The sequence below is a fragment of the Eptesicus fuscus genome, chromosome 4, assembly GCF_027574615.1.
Source record: "Eptesicus fuscus isolate TK198812 chromosome 4, DD_ASM_mEF_20220401, whole genome shotgun sequence".
NCBI classification, from domain to species: domain Eukaryota; kingdom Metazoa; phylum Chordata; class Mammalia; order Chiroptera; family Vespertilionidae; genus Eptesicus; species Eptesicus fuscus.
The window spans coordinates 60,092,935-60,112,777 of NC_072476.1; the positions used below are offsets into that span (position 1 = coordinate 60,092,935).

At 37.1% G+C, this 19,843-nt stretch overlaps 1 protein-coding gene across 1 annotated transcript in view; it reads left to right on the forward strand.

Annotated features, from left to right (window-relative positions):
• Positions 1-7,003, forward strand: part of KIAA0825 (KIAA0825 ortholog) — a 353,187-nt gene extending 346,184 nt beyond the window's left edge. Inside the window, exon 21 of the mRNA XM_028139797.2 lies at positions 6,703-7,003. Coding sequence (XP_027995598.2) covers positions 6,703-6,820 — 118 coding nt within the window. The 3' untranslated portion in view covers positions 6,821-7,003. The remainder of the gene's footprint in view (positions 1-6,702) is intronic.
• The last annotated feature ends 12,840 nt before the right edge of the window (positions 7,004-19,843 follow it).

Here is a 19,843-nt window from a genome sequence, read left to right on the forward strand (position 1 = left end):
CTCTTTCTTACAGTAAGAGCCTCAGGACTTGCTTCTGTGACATCCTGTATCCATACTACCAAGAACATACCTTACGCTTACCCACTCCCCAGGCATGGCTCTCCTAGTTGGCTCTGACACACAGTAGCCACAAAGCCCCTCAAAATAAAACATTCTGTCAAACTGATCGTGAGAACAGTTACTCATTGATCAGTGACTGTTTTTATTTTGTACCCCTCCAGGTCTCATTTTAAAGATCCTAAATCCACCACTGCACATTGACATGAGCAGAAATAGAAAGCTCTTAGCCATGGTCTGCTACATGTAAGAGCCCCATAACATCACCTACTATTCACAGACATACAGAAGATCAGGCAGATACCTCTGGCCCAGGGCTGAATGTGTATGTAAATCCAGGAAGACCCACCAAGGCTGAGAACACACACGCCAATCTGAGGAATGCTGGTGAGCAAAGCTGTGATTGCTAGTTCTGTTAGAGTAGCTCAGCCAAGGTTTTAGGGTCCCCTGTTGTGTTAGGATAGGAAAAGAGACACCCTAATCAAGGGGTTCCAAGCTCCCACATCTACCCATGCAGGAGCCATACAGTTGGAACACATTCCAGAGATATTTAAGAGTAAGGTACAGATGAGTTGGGGGGATCTTGTGAGATTTTTCTGCTCATCACTAAGACACAACATATTCACTCCACCAGTAGGAGTAGGGGTCAGGGTACAGTTCTTTTTCAACAGTAGGCAGGTGGGGAATTTAGCAATAGCGAAAGAGAACAGGTTATCAAAGTCAGGAAAAAACAAAAATATAATTACTTCATAAAGCTGATTTAGGCAGAACTTCAATATGCTGATTCTGACATTTTCTGGTTTCTGTAGGGACATGCTTCCACTCTAGATTTTAAATATATCGAGGAAATTAAAGATAGAAATTTTAAATAGGTTGCCCAGTCAATTGTGTTTAACAATTGATAGATTATTTCCTCTTCCAATAGTTTTTTATATAATTGTTCTTTAACTGTGTTAACAAAATCTAAAACTACAATGGAATTAGAGATAAACTTTTCTTAAGAACTTAGAGATGTGAAAAATAACAATGCTTGTGATAAACATACATTTCAAACCCCTAATGCTTCTAATCACTAAAAGTAAAATATTAGGGGAAATGTAGTTCTAATCCTTAGTTTCTCCTATCTTTGTTATAATTTCTTATTGTCTTATGAAATGATTTTTTCTGAATAAGCACAAAGGATATGTAAGAAATTTGTGGTAGGTAAGTAACTTTGACTAACATCATTAATCACTAACAGCTCAATTATACTATGAAGTGCCTGTAATTGTCATCAAGCTTTGATTCTATTATACATTCATTTATTTTACATTAATTATACAGATTTTTTAATGAAGCAGAAAAACTGTGTTTTCAGTTTTCACACATAGAGACAATGATCAAAATATTTATGTGCATATTACATATTTTGTTGACATTCAGAAAATAATTCATTTACTCAGTACAATATTAGTACCTTTACATGAGAGAAAAAAGCAAACCCGATTTACCACATTTGGATTTCTTTAGAGTATATGAATTTTAGAAAGTTCTTTCCAGGAAATGAAATATTTAAATTATTGTTAACAGTAATTAATGATACCTATAAAATGGTTTTAAGACCATGGTTAGTGTGGCATTTACAAGCCCAGACTCCAGAGTTGACTCCCTTATTTCAAATCAAAGATACCTGGGGACATGACATTAACATTCTGTGCTTCAGTTTACTCCTCTGTAGAAAAGGGATAACGTTTTGTAGTAAGAATTTAAGGATTGATAGTGAAGTGTTTAACACAATGCTTAACACAAAGTAAGTGCTATGTAAGTATTTTTATTATTTTCCTTCTTAAAAGGAGTTCAGTTTAACATGCAAATTAATGATGCCCAGGTTCACCAATATGAAATGGGTAGGGACAATTCTTTAAAATTCCATGAAAGCAGTATTAGGTAACCTTATGGGTTAAATATTAAATCCCAAAATACAGATTTGGGGAGTACTCCCCCTTGTAACATGGCTTTGAACAGTGTAGTGGTGAAAGTCTCTACCCTTTAAGTTGTTAAAAACCAATATGATCAATAACTTTCCTCTGATTACATGGGAACATATGGAGAAAGGAAGACGGCCAGAAATAGCAGTTTTTAGATTCAGCCAAGGTTGGTGCTAGGAGATGAGGAGAATCCCAGGCAGAGGATAAAGAAGAAATGTAAATTAAACTCAGAAAAATCTGCCCTTTCTCTCCACTCTTTCCTTTTTCCTTCTCCCTTATATATCCTACCTCCCAGGGTTGGCCAGGGCATATTGAACCTAGCCCTTCAACAAGGAAACCCGTGTGGGAACAGGATCCTACAGGAGTTTTCTATGAAAATACAATGCCCATGCTTTCTTTTCACCACTCAAACCAAACCACAAAAACAACTTGATATGCTTTCCTCATGCATGACAGGCTGTTCGTTACTCAGAAGTTCTAACTATAATAAAATAGGGGGACTCCGCCAAAAAACTATTAGAAACAAACAAATACAGTAAAGTTGCAGGATACAAAATTAGTATACAGAAATCTATTGCATTCCTTTATATTAACAATGAAATGTCAGACAAAGAAATGAAGAAAACAATTCCACTTGTAACTGCAACCTAGAAATAAACTTAAATAAAATTAAGGATCTATATACTGAAAACTACAAGACATTGTTGAAAGAAATTGAAGAAGACAAAAGGAAATGGAAAGATACTCTGTGCTCATGGATTAGAAGAATCACCATAGTTAAAATGATCGTGTTACTTAAAGCAATATACAGATTTAATGCAATCCCCATCAAAATGTCAGTGGCATTTTTCAAAGAAATGGGATAAAAAAAATCCTCAAGTTTGTATGGAACCAAAAAAGACCCCTGAGAAAAAAGAACAAAGGTATCACTCACCCTGACTTCAAATTATACCACAAAGCTACAGAAATGAAAACAGTATGGTGATGGGAGAAAAACAGACACAGAGACCAATGGAACAGAATTGAGAGACTGGAAATAAACTCACATGAATATGGGCAACTCATTTTAGACAAAGGAGCCAAAAACATACAATGGAGAAAGGAAAGCCCCTTCAATAAATTGTGTTGGGAAAACTGAAAAGCCAAATGCAAAAGAATGAAACTAGACTGCTATTTGACACCACATATAAAAATTAACTCAGAGTAGATTGAAGACTTAAATATAAGACCTAAAACAATAAAATACACAGACAAAAACAAAGATACTAAATGTACGGGACTTGGTCTCAGAGAGGCTTTTGTGAAGTGGACCTCAAACACAAGGGAAATAAAAGCAAAAATAAATGAATCGGACTATGTCAAACTAAAAAACTTCTGCACAGCAAAACAAACCATCAACAACACAAAAGGCAACCAACCATATAGGAGAATATATTTGCAAACAATACCTCTGATAAGGGACATATTGATATCCAAAATATATAAAGAATTCATATAACTCAACAAAAACAAACTATCCTATTAAAAAATGGGCAGGGGATCTCAACAGACATACAAATGGCCATCAGACATATGAAAAGATTCTCAACTTTGCTAGCTTTACAGGAAATGTAAATCAAAACCACACCTATTAGAATGTCTATTATCAATAAGACAAGAAATAAGTGTTGGAGAGGATGTGGAGAAATGGGAACCCTCTTATATTGCTGGTAGGAATATAAACTTGTACAGCCACTATGGAAAACAGTATGGAAGCTCCTAAAAAAATTAAGAATACAACTACTATATGACCCAGCAGTCCCTGTTCTGGGTATCTACATGAAAAATTTAAAAACATTTATTTGTAAAGATATATGTACCCTGTGTTCACTGCAGCAATATTCACAGTAGTCAAGACATGGAAACAACCAAAGTGTCTGTCTTCCTTCCTTTCTCTTTCTTTCTTTCTTTCTTTTTTTTTCTTTCTTTCTTTCTTTCTTTCTTTCTTTCATTTTAAAAATATATTTTATTGAATTCTTACAGAGAGAAAGGGAGAGGGATAGAGAGTTAGAAACATCGATGAGAGAGAAACATCGATCAGCTGCCTCCTGTACACCCCCTACTGGGGATGTGCCCGCAACCAAGGTACATGCCCTTGACCGGAATCAAACCTGGGACCCTTCAGTCTGCAGGCTGACGCTCTATCCACTGAGCCAAACTGGTTAGGGCCAAAGTGTCTTTCGATGAATGACTAGATAAAGAAGATGTGGTACATATATACAATGGAATACTACTCAGCCATAAGAAAGGATGAAAAATGGTCATTTTTGACAACATGAATGGACCATGAAAATATCATGCTAAGTGAAATAAATCAGGTGGAAAATGACAAGAATCATATGATTTCACTTATATGTAGGTTATAAAAAGAAAGCAACAAACAAACTCTTAGACTCAGAAAACTATAGGAAGAATGGGGCTGCAGGGAGGATAAAGAGGGTAAAGGGGGTCAAATATATGGTGACAGCGGGAGACTAGGCTTTGGATGGTGAGTATACAATGCAATCAATATACAGATGATGTATTATAGAATTGTACAATTGAAAATTATATAATGTTATTAGCCAACATCACCCCAATAGATTTAATTAGAACAATAAATCCTATGCCCTTGAAGACCTTAGAGCAGAGGATCTTTTAGGATGTATCAACATTGCTTTTAAAATCCTTTTGTGACAGCATATCATGGTGGATGGCTTAGGTATAAATAGGAGGAAAAGAGAAAGGAAATATCCTACCTAATAATAGACAAATATGCAAATTGACCATACCTCCGACACGCCCACAAGCCACGCCCATCATCCAATCAGAGCGAGCATGCAAATTAACCCAAACCAAGATGGCTACAGCCACAGAGAGCAAGGTTTCCTAGGTAACAGAGGAAGCCAAGCTTTCCACCTGCCCTTGCCAGGCCTAAGCCTCCACTCAAGCTACAAAGTTTCAATTATAGAAGGTAAACAAATTCAAACAAATGGCGGCAGAATGGAGCTTGAGAGAGCAGGCCAGGGTTGCCTCTGGCAACAGGGGAAGCAAAGCTTTCCGCACACCCTGGCCGGGCCCACCCACTTAAGGCAACAAAGTTTCAATTATAATCCCAACACAAATGGCTGCCGGCCTCGGAGGGAGATCCAGGCTTGGCTCCGCTCCAGGCTACAAAGTTTCAATTGTAGAAGGAAAATAAATTCCAGATACCAGGGCCTCTGCTTGGGTTGCCAGGGGGCGTGGCTGGCCTGCAAACCACCACAGGCCCCTCACTCAGGCCGCCCCACGCCCCAAGGGAACCCCCACCTGATCCGGGACACCCTTCAGGGTAAACCAGCTGGTCCCCACCCATGCACCAGGCCTCTATCCTATCTAATAAAAGAGTAATATGCAGATTGACCATCACTGCAACACACAATATAGCTGCCCCCATGTGGTCAAAGATCCTGCCCCCATGTGGACACAAGATGGCCACCAGAAGATGGCCAGCAGGAGAGGGCAGTTGGGAGGCACCCAGCCTGCAAGGGAGGGCAGTTGAGAAGGACCAGGCCTGCAAGGGAGGGCAGTTGGAGGTGATCAACCCTGCAGGAGAGGGCAGTTAGGGGTGACCAGGCCAGCAGAGGAGGGAAGTTGGGGGCAAACAGGCTGGCAGCGGAGTGGTTAGGGGGTGATCAGTCTGGCAGGCAGAAGCAGTTAGGGGCAATCAGGAAGGCAGGCAGGCAAGCAGTTGGGAGCCAGCAGTCCTGGATTGTGAGAGGGATGTCCAACTGCCCGTTTAGGCCCGATCCCAGTCAGACATCCTTTGAGGGGTCACATATTGGAGAGGGTACAGGCTGGACTGAGGGACAACCCCCCTCCGTGCACAAATTTCTTGCACTGGGCCTCTAGTATACAGATAAGTATGCCCTGACCGGTCCTGGGCCTTCATATATGAAAGGGGAAGGAGGGGGATGGAAGGGTTAACTGTATTTGGGTTACAGTATTGTGATAATATTTATTTTGCAAAATTATATACATACTTAGTTCCATATTCTTAACATTTTGTCCCATATTTCCCAACCATAGAGAATTAGAAATTCTTTAATTTCTTTCTTTTTTTTCCTTTAACAAATAATCTGTGGAACCTTGCTAACAATTTGCTTCTTTTGTTGGGTGATTTATCTTGATTACTTCAAATTTGATCTTATTTCTAGGAATAGACTGACCTTCCTTTAAGGCATATTCAGTTTAGTTTCATATTCTTCTTGCTGCTAAAGTCTTCCTGATAAACCTCTGCAATTTAAATCCATTGATAGGTTGATCAGTGTGGGGAAAATATTTGCTTCTTAATGTCTAATTCTAGATTTTATTTCTAGGCATGTATATCCTGGTAAGCCATATACATTCTAGAACTACAGAAACCTCATTTAAAACAATGTTTTAAAACTATACCCTGGAGTAGAGCTGGTTTGACTATTTTCCTCTCCCATTCTCCTGGCCCACTCTGCTAATCAGTGCCAATGAATTGTGTTGCCCAAGAGGCAGTCGGTAAAAGAATAAACAAGGAGAAACAGGCGCCTCAATAAACCAGTGAATGAACATTTTTAAGTCTTGAATAATTGAGTGTTGATTGTAGTTTGGACATTACAAAAATACTAAGATGTGATTTTTCTTTTAGGTGGGAAATGAGAAAGGATGAAAAACTAGAAGAGGAAGAAAAAGCAATGTTGGAATATTTAAAACGAATTTGCAACATCCAAAACTCTTCTGCCTCAGATACCACGGAGGAAGAGTAATCTGCAGAAAACAGCAACAGCTTTATTTTAGGAAATAATCACATATAATGGAGTGGGATTTTTACTACAGTCAGGATGAACCTCAGATGTGCTGTGAAGCATGAAACCAATGACTGAGTAATCTCAGAACTGAAAAGGAATATAGCACATAAAGAATAAATTGCTCCATATTTTTTATTTTAAAAATAATTTCAAATGTTTTTCCTTCCTCAATCTTTCTCTTTAGATGATAATAACTGCTGCCATCTCGTGTTCCCTTTGAATTATTTTTCTTCTTGCAGTCTTGAAGTATCTATGACAACAGACAAAATGTTTGAAAATCCTTCCCCTAAAAATTTTTAAATACAACATTTGGATGTTAAGTTGAATGGAGTCACGTGGCCCCCTGAGAGTAATGTGAAAATTTCAATCTAATTTTGTAGTTGTATCCCAAGTCCAGGTCTTACCAGACTTCTTTCCCATAGCCTCTTCCTCATCTAGTTTATCTTAATATTAGCCACAAAAAGCACTCTCCTGAAGTATAGCTTTATTCACATCTCTGCATGTAGTGGCTTTTCAAACATCAGTTCCAATCACATGCTTTCAGGTCCTACACCCAATGGCTCCATGTTCAGGCAACTGCCAACCATCTTCTTGGCTCAAGCCACATGCTTGCCATTTTTCCCAACCAGAAACCATCTTTCTCATAAAATTATGTTCAACACTAACTCCAGCCATCTTTACTCTACAGTTCCTGATCTATGGTTTCTGTTACTTCTTTTATTCCCATTACATTACACACACTAAGGAAACAAAGTGTTCTAGCACCCTATATGCCAAGTAAAGTTATACATACTTAACCTTCCTATCAGTGCCTGATATTAGATTCTAAAAACTTTAAAGGCCTTACGGTATAACGTGAAGTCTCCTTTTATACAATAGTCTCCCCAAATACCTACGACAAAGTCATTCATCTAGTTGACAGTTAATGAACACAGTTGTTTGAATGACTGCTATTGAAAGAAGACAATGAAGACATTTAGACTATTGAGCAATCTACAGGTCATCTGGGAAAAGCTTTGTATCACAAACTATTTTAGACCATATGACATTGAATATCATGTTTTCTGATGTTCTTGGATTGTCCATGTTCCCATGTTCTGTAATTTTTACAAAATATATGTAGGCATTTCCCTATGACTCCCTTTTCAAAGAAGTATAGCAAGAGGAGAATGGGATGAGTTGGAAGGAGAGGAAAATAGAAAAAAGAGCTTACAGTTGAATTGTCTTCTGTACTTGCTCAGTGAAATTATTGTAGTCATAAGTGCAGTAAAATTTATAACTGGAAATGTTAAATGACAAGTTACTAATTTATCAGAACCTTTTGACTCCATACTTAATACGTTTCTTAAAGTATGATAAGAAGTGGTATTTCAAAAACAGTTTCCTTTCTTACAATTATTTTGCATTTGTATGTGTTAACAACATAAATGAATACTTCATAATTCACCATATGCTTATTATAAAAATATTATCTCCCTATAAAATATTATCTTCTTCACTAATCTTCTTAACTGTATTTTTGTAATTATAAAAAGGTATCTACTTTATTATTAGTTTAGCAATAACTATGTGGAAACAGTATGAATTAATTTTTAATAAAATGTAGATGGAAATGTATGTTTCAGATATTTTACATTTAACACTGTTATAGAACTACCAAACAAGAAATAGGAAAAACTATTTTGTCTACAAAAACAAGCTTACTGTAAATGTCCTATTAATTCCAGTTCATAAAATTGTAAGTCATAGAGAACTTCAGGTCATTTGTAATTAGTATACCTTACTACAAAAACAAAAATCTTTAAGATCTTTTATGGTTTTTGTTATAATTGAAATATTTCACAATAAAAATATTAAAAAGCTGTATTCAGCCTTAAAAAAACACAAAAGAAAATCCTGTCATATGTTACATGAGTGAATTTTGAAGACATTATCTAAGTGAAATAAGACAGTCACAAAAAAAGACAAATAGTATATGATTCCACTTATATGACATAACTAATATAATCAAATTTATAGAAACAATAAAATGGTGGTTACTTAGGGCTAGGATGATGGAAAAAGAGTAGTGTAATGGATATAGGTAGACTTTCTCATTTTTACAAGATGAAAAAGTTCTGGAGATCTGTTTCACAACAATGTCAATAAAAAACACTACTGAACTATACACTTAAGATTAAGATTTTATATTATCTTTTTACCCAACTAAACAAGAAATACTGCTGTAGGTGGAATCTCCACATATAAACATTCCTAATATGATGCCTGAAAGCTCTTAGGTTTTGATAGGAACTATGAGAGCAGCATATTCCACATAATGATTAAAAAACACTATCTGCCTTGCCTTTGAGATATATTTTCAACAGCACTATCAGTAAAGCAGTACACTCTTGTTTCTCCAGAATTTAAAGGATCCAAAACATTGTAAAACCTTTTCGACCTCAAAATATTGTAATAATTATTTGCATGAGTAAAAATCTATGCTAGTTACTTATTGCTGCATAACAATATTACCACATTTGACAGCTTAAAACAACATACATTTATTATCTCAGTCTCTGTGTATCAAGTGTCTAGACATCATTAAGCTTGGATCTCTGCTTGGGATCTCACAAGATTGCAATGAAAATGTCAGCTAGTAGTGGTCTCATCTAAGGCTCAATTGGGGAAGGATCCCCTTTTAAGCTCACATGGTTATTGATAACATTCCTTACTTAGCAGGCTTTAAGACTTGGGGCCTCAGTTTCCTTTCATGTGTCTTTTCCCAAAATGGCCTCTGGCTTTCTTAACATGTTAAGCGCCATGTCAGTCACCCGTGATTGACACTATACTTTCCATCTGGACTGGTCAGTCACTGGTGCCACCAGCATATCGGTGAAATCAGATATAGTGGGCTAAACAGAAAGGAAGACAAAACAGGCTTGGCACTTAACGTGTTAAGGTCAGCAAGGGAGGTAGAGTCTCCTTGCACACAATCAACATTACAACCATCTTTATATATAAAAACCTAAACGACCCAACGATCAGTTGCTATGACACGCACTGACCACCAGGGAGCTGAAGCTCAATGCAGGAGCTGCCCCCTGATGGTAAGTTCACTCCCACAGCAACCTCCCTTGCCTGGCCAACCTCCTGTGGTCCCTCCCCACTGCCGGCCAACCTCCTGCAGCCCCCAGCTGGCCAGTCCCCCTGATCAGACCCAATTGCCAGATAAGCTGAGGGACCCCACCCACGCACAAATTCGTGCACCGGGCCTCTAGTATGTAACATAATCAAATGCATGTAACCATGCACATTTAATCACCTTTTCCAAATTCTAGTGGTTAAAAGCAAGTCACTCATCCCACCCAGGTTCAGGAGGGAGGGATTAATCACACAATAGTGTGAATCAAGAGGTAAAGTTGATAGGAGCCACCACAAGTTGGAACTTGGGCCCTGAAATATCCTATATGGGGGGAACCATGTAGGGAAGTGGGAATAGAGTGGACTAGAAATAAGAAGATTTGGCAGTTAGTATTTGGTGCTATTTATTAAGCAGCTATGATAAGCCAGGCTCTGTGCCAGGCTCTCCATAAGTAGACAATTTAATTCTTTCAACACTTATTGAGGTCTGTATTGAGAGCCCTAGTTGAGATAATACATAAGTAAGTTGTAGAAAAAAAACTGACCCAAATTTTAAATAAAGACACAGGGAGGTTCTGTTCCAAGATGTGACATAGGGAGATCTACTTAACCCCCTCCCACCAACACCTCGAAACTATAGCTACAGGTAGAGCAATTTCCTTTGAGGGAAAAAGAATGTAAAAACTACCTGAGTGATCACTACATGTAAATGAGTGGTCATGCAAATGAGAAGAAAAAAAAAACCTCACAATGAAGCAGATAGAGGCTGAGACCCATCTTGCCAAAAACACTACCTCTTGTGCTATGACCTGCAATGAGAATGGAACTCAAAACCCCCAGATTCTCTTTGAGGAGCAAAGTGTTTGAATCCCACATTGGGCATCCCAGCTTTTAAGATCTGCACCTGAGTGATGAGCCCCCAAAATATGTAGCTTTGAAAACCAACAGCGCTCATGTCCAAGAAGCCCACTAGGCTATAGTGATCTGAAAGATGACTTTTAAAGGGCTCAGGGTTCCAAACTCATTCTCCTCAGAGTCAGGCGCAGAAGCAGTCAATATCACCCATACTTTCTATGAGAGGCTCAATGTTAACCTTAAAGTACTAGCTTGAGGGGCAGGCATCTAACTTAATGCAAACCTAGGGGCATGCTTGAGTACTCTCAGGGACAAAGGCTGATGGGTGCCATCTTTTTTCTTTTCTTTGAACAATTAATATGAAAAATTAGATGACAACAAATTGGGCAACCTATAAGAAATGGATAAATTCCTAGAAACAGAAATTGCCAAGACGGACTCAGGAAGAAATAGAAAATCTGTACAGACTAATTATTAGTAGGGAGATTGAATTAGTAATCCAAAACTTCCCAACAAACAAAAGTCCAGGACCAGATGGTTTCACTGGTTAATTCTACCAAACATTCAAAGAATTAATGTCAATCCTTCTTCATCTCTTCCAAAAGTAGAAGAGGAGGGAATACTTCCAAATTCAGTTTATGGGGTCAGTATTACCCTGATATCAAAACCAGATAAGGATGCCACACGAAAAGAATATTACAGGCTAATATCCCTGATGAACATTTTTGCAAAAATCCTCAACAAAATCTTAACAAACCAAATTCAACAATACATTTAAAGAATCACATACCACTAACAAGTGGGATTTATTTCAGGAATGTATGGATGGTTCAACAACTGCAGACACACCACCTTAACAAAATGAAGGATAAAAATAACATGATCATCTCAATAGATGCAGAAAAAGCACTTGATGAAATTCAATATCCATTTATGATAAAAACTCAACAAAAGGTACAGAATAAACATAGATCAACATAATAAAAGCCATATGTGATGAGCCCACAGCTAACATCAGACTCAATGGTGAAAAGCTGAAAGCTTTTCCCTCTAGATCAGGAACAAGAGATAAGCATGCATACTCCTGACACTTTTATTCAACAAAATTTGGAAGTCCTAGCCAGAGTAATTGCAAGGGGGAAAAAAAAGCATACTATGTATGGGAAAACTCTAAAAGATGCTACCAAAAAAAAAAAAAAAGTCAGAATTAATTCAGTAAAGTTGCAGTATACAAAAATTAATATATAAAACTGTTGTGTTTCTGTACACTAATAATGAATTATCAAAAAGAGATACTAAGAAAACAATTCCATCTGCAATTGCAACAAAAGAATAAAATACCTAGGAAAAAATTTAACTAGGAAGGTGAAAGACCTGCACAGTAAAAACTATGACATTAATGAAAAAAATTTGAAGAAGACACAAAGAAAAGATATTCTGTACTCATGGATTAGAAAAATTAATATTGTTAAAATGTCTTTACTTCCCAATGCAATCTAAAGATTCAACGAAATCTCTATCAAAATTCCAATGATTTTTTCACAGAAATAGAAAAAGCTAACCTAAAATTTGTATGTAACCACAAAAGATTCTGCATAGCCAAAAGCAATCTTAAGAAAGAACACTTAAGAAAACTGGAGGCATTGCACTCTCTGATTTCAGACTACTTACAAAGCTACTGTAATCAAAACATTATGGTATTGGCATAAAGATCAGATTGAAGGAACTGCAAAACTACAGGCAAGTGTTGTTGAGCAATAGTGATGAATACTAGGACAATGACCAAAAGACAGACCAATCCATACTTCCATGTACCCTATAATAGTATTCCCAGTAATTAGACAGTAGAAAGCCCACCTCAAAGGAGTCCAACAGGAATCCAGAGGACAACACAGGAACAGAGCGGCCTCTTGCACCACCTCCATGAAGATACCTGAGTTTCCCCTTTCCACAATGCTCTCTTGAGAAGAAAGTGTTAGAAATGGGGCCAATTGTCTGACAGGATGTATTCCTAATGGAAAGTTTAGTTATTGGAATGAGTAAACATTTAGCAGAAAGCCATTTTACACTGTAAAAGAAAGTTGGTCTTAATTGGTAAAATTAAGGATTAAAACAAAAATCTACCTTAGCAGAAATTAGAGCTATAGAACAGGAGATCAGTTATAGAAAATAAAATTATTGCATATCTAAATAGCACTGTGCTGTACATTCTATTTGAATCTAACCTGGTAAGCACTGGCATGAGTAAGAAGTACACAGGCTCAAGACACTTCACTTTATGCAATAAAATCTACAAGCTGAATTGGTTATCTTGAAGCCAAATAAAAAAAGGAAGGCCTAAGAAGCTTTTCCTTTGTGCAGGTATCTGGTGCTGTCCCTGGATTGGTAAGCATAACAACAGGGATGGGGTGGATGGCTCATTTCAGTTGAATTGCTTCCTGGAGACCACAGAGGGCTTAGAACTGCAGAGGGAAGAGGCCAAATCTGCTCTGATAGTTGCCCAGTGGAGAGCCTATGCTATCTGCAGAGGATACTGATAATAACTTTCAAACTTCCACAGAGTAATGCTTTCTTCAGATGAGTTCTTACTCCAGCAGACCCCAAATACAAAACAAATATAAAGGTTAAGAAGGTTATTTAGACAGTACATATATTTTCTTAGAAAGTCCCTAAAGCAATTCCCCAGCACCTTTTCCATGGAGGGAAGCTTCTGGTTCAAGATGGCCAACTGAACAGAAACTACTACCTTGGACTCAGACACACTGTGGCTGGAATCTCGCCCCAGGCTAACATCCTGAGGATGGCTCCCTGAAGAAAGTGAGCAATCTGCTTGGAAAGTGTCTTCCTGGAAACAATATATATGGAAGCCTAAAGCAAAGATCCATTTTCCCTTTTGTTTTGTAGATCAAGGTCATCTAGAAAAAGCAAGATAAAATTTCCCAGGATTTAGTAGCATGGTAGTTATTGGTCTAAATACTGACCAATTAGATGTAAAAAAAAAAAAAATGGTGTGAACAAATTCTGGGAAATTCTTTGTTTTGTTTTGTTGTTAATCCTCCCTGGAGGATATTTTTCCATTGATTTTTAGAGAGAGTGGAAGGGAGGAGGAGAGACACAGAGAGAGAAACATTGATGTGAGAGAGACACATTGTTTGCCTCCTGACCAGAGCCAGGGATCAAGCCTGCAACAGAGATATGTGCCCTTGACTGGAATCGAACCTGTAACCCTCCAGTCTGCGGGCCAATGCTTATCCACTGAGCCAAACCAGCTAGGGCTGGGAAATTCTTAAAGGACGTTTTCCCTCTTCCTTCTGGCTGGAATGTGAGCATAATGGTTAGATGTAGATGGCACATACTGAGCTTACCAGAACCACAAAAGGTAGAAAGCTGGGTGATGGATAATTGTGGAGCCATAAAAGTAACCCTGGGGTCCTGAATTTATGTGTATGAGAAATAAACTTCTGTCTTATTTAAACTGCTGTTATTTGGGTTTTCTAATCAAGCAGTCAATTCTTAACAAATACACGTTGTGGGAGAAAAATATCACATAGCAAAGCTTGACGTTACACTGTGCCTCTAAAAAAGGTATAAAATTGCCCAGGGGATGACCAACAGGGACATCCTCCTCCACAAAAATAAAACCCTTATTTTGGTAACTGTGGGAGACTTTAGCTTAACTACATTTTCTACCTATATCCTTAGGGGAACTGTCACTACTGAAAAGCCCTATCTACTGACTCAGAGCCTCATTCTTTCCTCCAGTTTAGAAATTATACCCCCACCTACACAACTAACAGAAGAAAACCAATGCCATGATTAACTTTGGAAAAAATAGCATTAAAAAAGGAGATAATTTTTGTTTCAAATAGTTATATATATTTTAATGAAATTAAGAAGAAAAGTAAACTTTTCTATTTAGTGAGGTATTTTCTATTTCCAATGTTCCTTCTCCCCGAAGATCTAAATTTACATCTGTCTTTAGTGCATTTCCATTAACCTTTCTTGTAGTGCAGTGATATTATTTCTCTTTTACATGAAAATGTTTATTTTACCATTTTTGAAGGATATTTCACTAGATACAAAATTCTGTATTGATGGACTTTTTCTTTTAGCGCTTTAAAGATGATCCACTCTTTCCCAGCCCCTGGTTTCTGATGAGGAAACAATGAAACATCTGGATCATTGTTCCCCTGTATTAACATGTCATTTTATTCTGGCTGCTTTCAAGATTTTCTCTTTATTATTGGTTCTAAACAGCTTGACTCTATTGTGCATATTTATATTTTTGTGTTTATCTTTCTCCAAGTTCACTCATTCTCTTTTCACAATCTCCATTCTGCCCATTTAGTAGATTTTAAATTTTTCATATATTCTAATTTTTTTTTGTAATATAATTTCCATTTGGTTCTTTAGCATAGTTTTTATGTTTGCTGAAATTTCCATTCAACATGAGTGTCCTTTCCTTTATGTCATTGAGCATAGTTATAATAGCTCTTTAAAATCCAATCTGATGATTCTGACATTGAGGTATCTTGGGATCAGTCTCCATTGCTTGTATTTTCTTTCGAGAATGTATAATTGTGTTGGGAGAGTCTTCAAGACTACCTCTCCATTCAGAGATTAGCTAGATATCTCACAGGACTAATCACATAGTTGTACTCTCACTGCTAAGATTTATCAAAGCAATGTAGAATGTGTGTGTGTGTGTGTGTGTGTGTGTGTGTGTGTGTGTGTGAGAGAGAGAGAGAGAGAGAGAGAGAGAGAGAGAGAGAGAGAGAGAGAGAGAGAAAAGGCTCCTTATAAGGATGTGGGAATGCATATTAAAAATGCATTAACCATATTTAACATCCAATATGTCAAGTTTCAGTAAATACTGGGAGATAGAGTATGTTTCTGAAGATATATGGGAATAATCAGATTGCCAACAATAGAGACATCAGTGTATAAAAGGATTAGAACAAAGAGGAGTAAGAGCAAAATTTGTGCTTACAGAAAAAAATGTGGAAAACCAGGAACAGAGAAGCTCATATTTGAGATATAAAAGGGAAGGAAAAGTACCAATAGGGATTGAAAAATTACACAGTCCTAATATTCCAAAGAGAAAGTACCATTACAACCTTGAAAATATGATTTTTATATAATTATCTGACATAATGTATTAAACATTGAAGTTTCTCTAATTTATAGGTATTTAGATATAACTTATATATTGAATATGCAGCACTTGGTGGGGGGGATGGATAACAAGCAGAAAACCTAATTTTTCTTCTACTAACTATAATTCAAACCTGCTTTGTCAGATCTTTTCCTCTATCCCTGGTTTATACGACAGGCGGTATGGCTTTTCTGGTCATATTAGGATATTTTGGAATGTCTCAAATTTTACCTTATTTAAAAGTCCAATATGATCTAAATCATTTCAAATATTTTGTACCCATTTTTCTTTTTCTTTCTTTTCTTTGTCTGCCACTTTTTCCTGCCTTCTCTGATTTTAATTGAATATTTTATATGATTTTTAGCTTCTCTCCTCTCTTAGCATATTAATTAGACTTTTAAAAAACTTTTTCAAGTGTTTGCTCTAGAATTTGCAAAATATATTTACAACTTATTTAAGTCTATTTTTAAATAATACCATTTCATGGGTAGTAAAAATACAGATTATTTCCAATTCCTCCATCCTGTCCCTTATAACATAGCTGTCATTCATTTTACTTATCCATTAGCTATCATCACAGGAAACAATGTTGTTGTTATTTTAAATAGTGTTATCTGTTAGATCAATAAAATTAAGGAAAATAAAAGATTTTATTTTACCAGCTGGTCTACTGGTAACAATTTCCCTCTTTTTTTTTTTTTTTTTTTTTTGTGGAGAGTTATTATTTCTTCTCTACTTTTGAAGGATAATTTCACTGTATACAGAATTCTAGGCTGTTTTTTTTCCCCAACACTTTAAATATTTCATTCTACTCTCTTCTTGTATAGTTTCTTAAAAGGAATCCAATGTAATTCTTATCCTTTTTCTTCCTAGGCAAGGCTGTTTTTTTTTGTTTGTTTGTTTGACCTTTGGCTTTTTTCAAGATTTTCTCTGTCCTTGACTTTCTGCTCTTTGAATATATATGCACAGGTACAGTTTTTTTTGTTTTTTGTCTTTTTTTGTTTGTTTTAGTATTTATCATTTTTAAAATTCTCTGAGTTTCCTGGATTTGTGGGTCATTAATTTTGGAAACATTCTCAGTCATTGTTATTTCAAAGTCTTTTTATTCATTTCTCTCTTTCTTCTCCTTCTGTTATTCCCATTAAGCATATATTACACCTTGCTTAATTTTCCCACAGTTCTTGGATAGTCTATTCCATCTCTTTCATTCTTTTCTTCTCTTTGCATTTAAGATTTGGAAGTTTCTACTGACATATCCTCAACCTAGATTCTTTTCTTGGTTGTTTTCAGTCACTTATACTTTTCATTTCTGTTATAGTGTTTTTGATTTCTAATATTTCCTTTTGATTCTTTCTTAGTGTTTTCATCTCTCTGTTTACAGTACCCTTCTGTTTATGAATGTTGTTTACTTTTCCTCCACTTTAAAGACTGAAAAGGCTGATATTGAGTATATCTACTTTCTAGATTAGTAAATCCCCAATTGGGTAGGCTCTGGTAAATTAGTTTCCCTTATAGGCAGGCTTTGTTATGGAAAACAGAGAGCTCTGGGAATATTTCATAAAGATCACTTTTCCTCTCCCACTGTCAGAGATTTTGGTATCTTCATTGTAAGAACCTGGCAGAGCTCCTGGAGGCAAAACTCACAAAAGTGTGGGTGCCACCTTCCACCTTCCCCCACACAACTGTGATTACTTGGAGTTTTTACCTCTCAATATAGTCCAGCAATTCATTCATTACAGTTTTAAAGTGTTCCTACCCATACTGGCTCCCACTGCTGGCTTCTGTTCCCACTAAGCTGTGCTTCTCTTTATCCACCTGTCTTTCTCAGCAGTTTGCCCTGTGGCAATTCTCTGACAGATCTAAGAAGAGTTGTTGACTTTCTGTTTGTGTAGCTTTTTCTTGTTGTCAGGATGGGAGAGACTGATTTTCAAGTTCCAAACTCTTTACGTGTTGAACTGGAAACCTCTAAATCACTTTAAAACATTTTCTTTCCTAGGATAGGCCTGACTCACCCACAAATATGGTTGAAAGGAAGAGGGTATGATCTATTTTGTCTTAGTTCCTCCACCTTTTACTTGTCTACGTCCCACACTAGTTTTACTTTGAGCTCCTTCAGGGTCAGTTTAGATGTGGGAAGAAAAGGCTTTTGTAAATTGAGGTCGTTGTCCCTTCTGTAACAAACATCCAAAAGCTGGTGCTTTCTGTCCTTGGGTACATTGCTACATTTTTGGAGATTCACCCAAATCCAGGAATTTCAATATTGCCATTCCCTGATACATGAGATGCATGCTCCACCGAGCACCTAAAAATTTCCATGTAGCCCATCTTCTGGTGGCTTAAACAACCTGGTTCTTCTGGTTGGTATGCTTCTCCCTTCTTTCTATTGGATTTGCTTCTCTCCTTTCAAAACAATTCTACCCTAGTGTCACGGGTTGAATTATGCCCTTCTTCCCAAAAGATATATTGAAGTCCTCATCCCAGTATATAGGAATGTAACCTTATTTGATAATTAGAACATTAATCAAGTTAAAATTAGTTAAATTAGTTCATTAGGGTGGGCCCCCCAAATAATATGATTGTTCTCTCTATAAAAAGGAGAAATTTGGACGCAGAGCCAGAACATAGGGATAATGCCATCTGAAGATGAAGGCAGCCATTTGGGTGATGCATTTACAAACCAAGGGGCATGAAAGATTCCTTTCAAACCACTAGAATCTTGAAGGGAGGCATGGAACAAGCTCTTCCTCACAGTCCTAAGAAGGGAACAACCCTGTACCTTAATTTGATTTTGGACTTCTAATCTCCAGAATTGTGAGACAATTTCTGTTGTTTTAGCCACCTAGTTTGAGATGCAGAAGGTCCTTGAATAACATTGTTTTTATTCAACATCATTTCATTATATATAACATTGGCGAGGCGGAAAAAATGATTCCTGGCTGGGGTCACTGTCTATGAGGAGTTAGCTAATTTTCCCCATGCCTTCACGAGTTTTCTCTAGGTACTCGGGTTTTGTCCCACGCCCCACAGATGTACACAGTGAGTTAACTGGCAAGTCTAAATTACCCCAGTGTGAGTGAGAGTGGGGTGAGTGTGTGTGAGTGAGCTCTGCAAAGGACTGCCGTTCTGCCCAGGGTTGGTTGGTTCTTGCCTTGCTCCCTGAGCTGATGGGATAGGCTCTGGCCACCTTCAACACTGAGCAGGTTAGAAATTATTTCACTTGTTTTTATTAGTCTTTCTTAAATGTATGTATAGCTCATTCACATTTATTTCAATGTGGACTATTGGAAGTGTTTGGGTCTTTATTTAGAACTTCGGTGATGTTTTTGTGACCAGAAGTACCGTATACTATAAGAACTTATGTAATTTATATCAATTAATCTATGGTAAAATGAGTTTCATTATACCTTGCTTTGCTTGAAGTTGTAGTTTCCAAGATCCTATCAATGGATGTTAAGTGAGGACTCACTATACTGCCTGCCTATGAAAGCCATAGAAAACTAATACATACAACCATTTGCTACTATGTCTACTAGCTGTTGGAAAAACTTGACTGTTCTTATATTTTTACTCTATTATCACAGGTACCCTTATTCAATGTCTTGCCTTTAAATATTTCCACTCAAGAGAGTTGTCAATCACTTTTTGGACTCCTCTTTTCCCCAATCCAAGATTATTGGACACGTTTTCCCTGCTCCCCATCCTCTACCCCAAATCTCTTACCATCCTCATCCTTAGTGGAGGCCTGGGGTGGACAGGGGCCAGATGTTATGGATTTATGGAAACAATTCTTTATTTTATTGGAGTAGGGAAGCTTTTAAAGGTTTTGAAGAGGAAAGGAACAAATTCTG